This window comes from Miscanthus floridulus, chromosome 15, assembly GCF_019320115.1.
Source record: "Miscanthus floridulus cultivar M001 chromosome 15, ASM1932011v1, whole genome shotgun sequence".
Taxonomy (NCBI): Eukaryota; Viridiplantae; Streptophyta; class Magnoliopsida; order Poales; family Poaceae; genus Miscanthus; species Miscanthus floridulus.
In genome coordinates, this window is record NC_089594.1 from 32,304,212 (window position 1) to 32,307,503 (window position 3,292).

Consider the following 3,292-nt stretch of genomic DNA (forward strand, 5'->3'; position numbering starts at 1 on the left):
GTCAGAAGCTTAAAGTCCAATTCTCTACATGTGGAGGAGCTATAGGTGAGAACACATGCACATTTACTGACGAAATAGTAGTGTACACAAGGAAAAAAGCACCACTCATTGGGGTGAGAACATGGAAGGACATCCACCAAGATGTCAGATATTCAATAGTATCTGATATGATGGTAAGTTTTTGATTTGTTTTTGCTAGCATACACAGTTTTGTTACCAAATTAGTTAAGAAGTGACCTAGAATTTATGTTTTATATGTCGAACAACATAAGTGGGACATTGAGAATAACGAAGAAAATAGGAAAAAAATATGGACCATCGCTAATGAGCGTTACAAAGGATGGCGAGCAACATTAAGTGCTACGTACAGGGCGTACACCACCTATGAGGAGAGAATGAGACATAAGCCAGAAGAGTTGGACATTGTTGAATGGCACTATCTGGTTTTGTATTTTGGCAAGACAAGTTTTCAGGTTTGAGGACCTTTACTTTATTCTTGCCATTTGCACTTGATGAAATAAAGGCTATGTTTCGGTACATTGCAATATTTTTTTATAATCAACTCCTTGTGCAGAGGGTTAGTTGCAAGAATTCTTAGAATCGGCAGAATGTAAAGGTACACCATCGGGCACGATCAAAGACTTTTCTTAGTGTGGCTTTGAGATGGTAATAACATCAGAAGTACATGACCATGCTTCCTTACCTTTTGAAATATCGCTAATTTGTTACATTCTTGCCTAATTAGAGGGACCCAATAACTGGTGATGAGCCAAATGATTTGGAGCTTTTCATGATCATGCATAGTAAGAATGGGCAATGGATAAGCCAAGAATCTAGGGATGTCTATGTGAGTATATAACAGTTTGTACAAACCTTATTAACTGATGCAAAGTGACCGCCTACAAAATCATTTTCAATTAACTACTTCAACTGTCCTCCTTTGTTAGGATAATGCATGCAACAAAATTTCAGAGAGGGAAACAGATGAAGAAGCACTCATCATCTCAGACGTGGAGCAAAATCAGATTTTCCAGTCAGCCTACCAGGAAACAAGAAACTATAAATCAACCAAGATCTATGCTAATGGATACTTGGCAAAATACCCAACTAGAAGGAAACTACTGTCTGAGGATTACCAGTACCAAGTGCATCAGGAATCGACACTAGCCGAAGCATTTTCAAAGCTACAAGAGAGATTAGAATCTCAAGAGGCTAAAAGGGAAGCCGAATGGGAAGAACATAGGCGTCAGATGGAACAAATGATGAAGGCAAGGGAGGCCAATAGAGAAGCTCTTAGGAAAGAGTTTATGGCAATGATGCAAGCAACACATGTACAAGCATCAATACAACAGGTAATAGTCAGCTACAAACCATGCATCATTTTTGCAGTTTCAAACTCCACTCATGATTTTTTTGACCAAAATTGAAATGCAGGCTAACAAAGATGGGGGACAAAATACAACGGTTGCTCCTACAACAAACATGGATGAAGAAAATGTAAATACAGAAAGTGAAGAAATATCACATCAACATGTAGTTTGAGAACTGAAGTGTGTTCAATGTTGTCATATGATAGTCCTTAGTATGAGGCATAATTTTCCCTCCATCTATTGATTTGCAGGAAAACCAAGATAGCATCCCACCACAAACACAACTCAAAGCTACAACAGTGGCAGGTACAAGTAATGGTTGCACAACTAGAAATAGTGCTGCGAATAAGACTCAAACTGGCCAAAACAAAGGAGGGGATATGACAGTTAGTTTTACTACTACTAAAGCACTGAGGGATGCTGCGGCTAAGAAACGAGCATTATCCAAAAGGAATCAACAAGCTTGCAAAGCATAGGTGATTTTTGACTCCACTACCTGTGAATATTTCTGAATCAGATTCAGTTGGCTAGTTCCTATTAGTGTAAAGTGAAATGATACTTAGCTGAATACTAAGTTTCTATTTGCTGAATATACCAATGTTAATGATTGTTTTAGGACCAAGATAGAGTTTGAGTGGAGCACACAACTGATGGACGATCAATGTCAAGCCAACCTTTGCTACAGTGCTACACATAGCTTATTACATTTTGAACTATTCAAAGTAGCTACTGTGCATCAGATACCTTATGTGTTTCAGTTGTTGTGCATGTGTTATCAACTAAGTTTGACATTGGATGTGATTTCATTAATGAGTTGTACGAACAAAGCATAGTTTGGATTAATGGATGTCTAAATGCTTCTTTCATCATATATTGTTCGGCATGCAATTATTGTTTGAAGCAAACAGAGCGTTGCAATATGGACTATCGACAAAATAATTTGGCATTGCAATATATGATATAGCAACAAACAAATGGTGTTGCAAAAAACATCATACCAACAGAATAGTGGGCATTGCAATAGAGTCTCCAAACTGTAGCAACACAATAGTTAGCGTGGCAATAGAGGGTCCAACAATAGCAACCAGTATTGATCGTTGCAATAGAGAGGTAACCTCTAGCAACCAAACATTTACCATGGAAATAGATGGAGGCACCTATAGCAACCACAATGTTTAGTGTTGCAATAGAGAGGCTACCTCTAGCAACCAAATATTTATCGTGGCAATAGACGGTTCCACCTATAGCAACCAGTATTGATCGTTGCAATAGAGCGGCTACCTCTTGCAACCAAATATTTATTGTGGCAATAGACGGTTCCACCTATAGCAACCACCGAGATAGCGCGGCAATAGAGGGTCCATCTATTGCAATGCTATTGATGCATGGCAATAAGGTCTATTGCAACACCCAATATCATTGCTAGTGCACCTATTGCCACGCTTTGGGTATGTGGCAATACGTATTTCTGGCAACACCGGGTGTGTTGCAATAGTAACTATTGCAACACCCACCATGGTTGCCTATACTATGGGTTGCAATACTACATGGTGTTGCAACAACACTCCTTGGTGTTGCAATAGGGGAAACCTATTGCAACACCAAAATGAGTCGTTGGACAAACCTTTTGCCATGGTTACTATGGCTGCCAACGAAAAAAGTGTTGCAATTTTGTCTATTGCAACCATTTTTGGTATATTGTAACGCTTTTAGGCCGTTGCATCAGGGGTAAAACCTTATAGTGTGTGCCGCCTCACGAAAACAGACCATAGTGGCTTGGTTGGAGCATCGAAGCTAATGGACAAAACCCTTGGGAAGGTGCCTAGGTGGCAGCCTTGGAAGTGCTAGTCGATATTTATCAAGAGTTTGGTGATGAGTTGGTCAACGGACCAGCCAAGTCCATTCCTCGAGTAGCCCCATCA

General features: G+C 39.6%; 1 protein-coding gene across 1 annotated transcript; it reads left to right on the forward strand.

The window, feature by feature from the left end:
- The first annotated feature begins 571 nt into the window (after positions 1-571).
- LOC136506572 (uncharacterized) lies at positions 572-2,142 on the forward strand. The gene is made up of 6 exons (XM_066501481.1): positions 572-666; positions 746-847; positions 948-1,352; positions 1,435-1,497; positions 1,622-1,846; positions 1,987-2,142. Exons 1-5 carry the CDS (start codon positions 664-666, stop codon positions 1,844-1,846), a joined length of 798 nt encoding a protein of 265 aa, XP_066357578.1. The 5' UTR covers positions 572-663; the 3' UTR covers positions 1,987-2,142.
- The last annotated feature ends 1,150 nt before the right edge of the window (positions 2,143-3,292 follow it).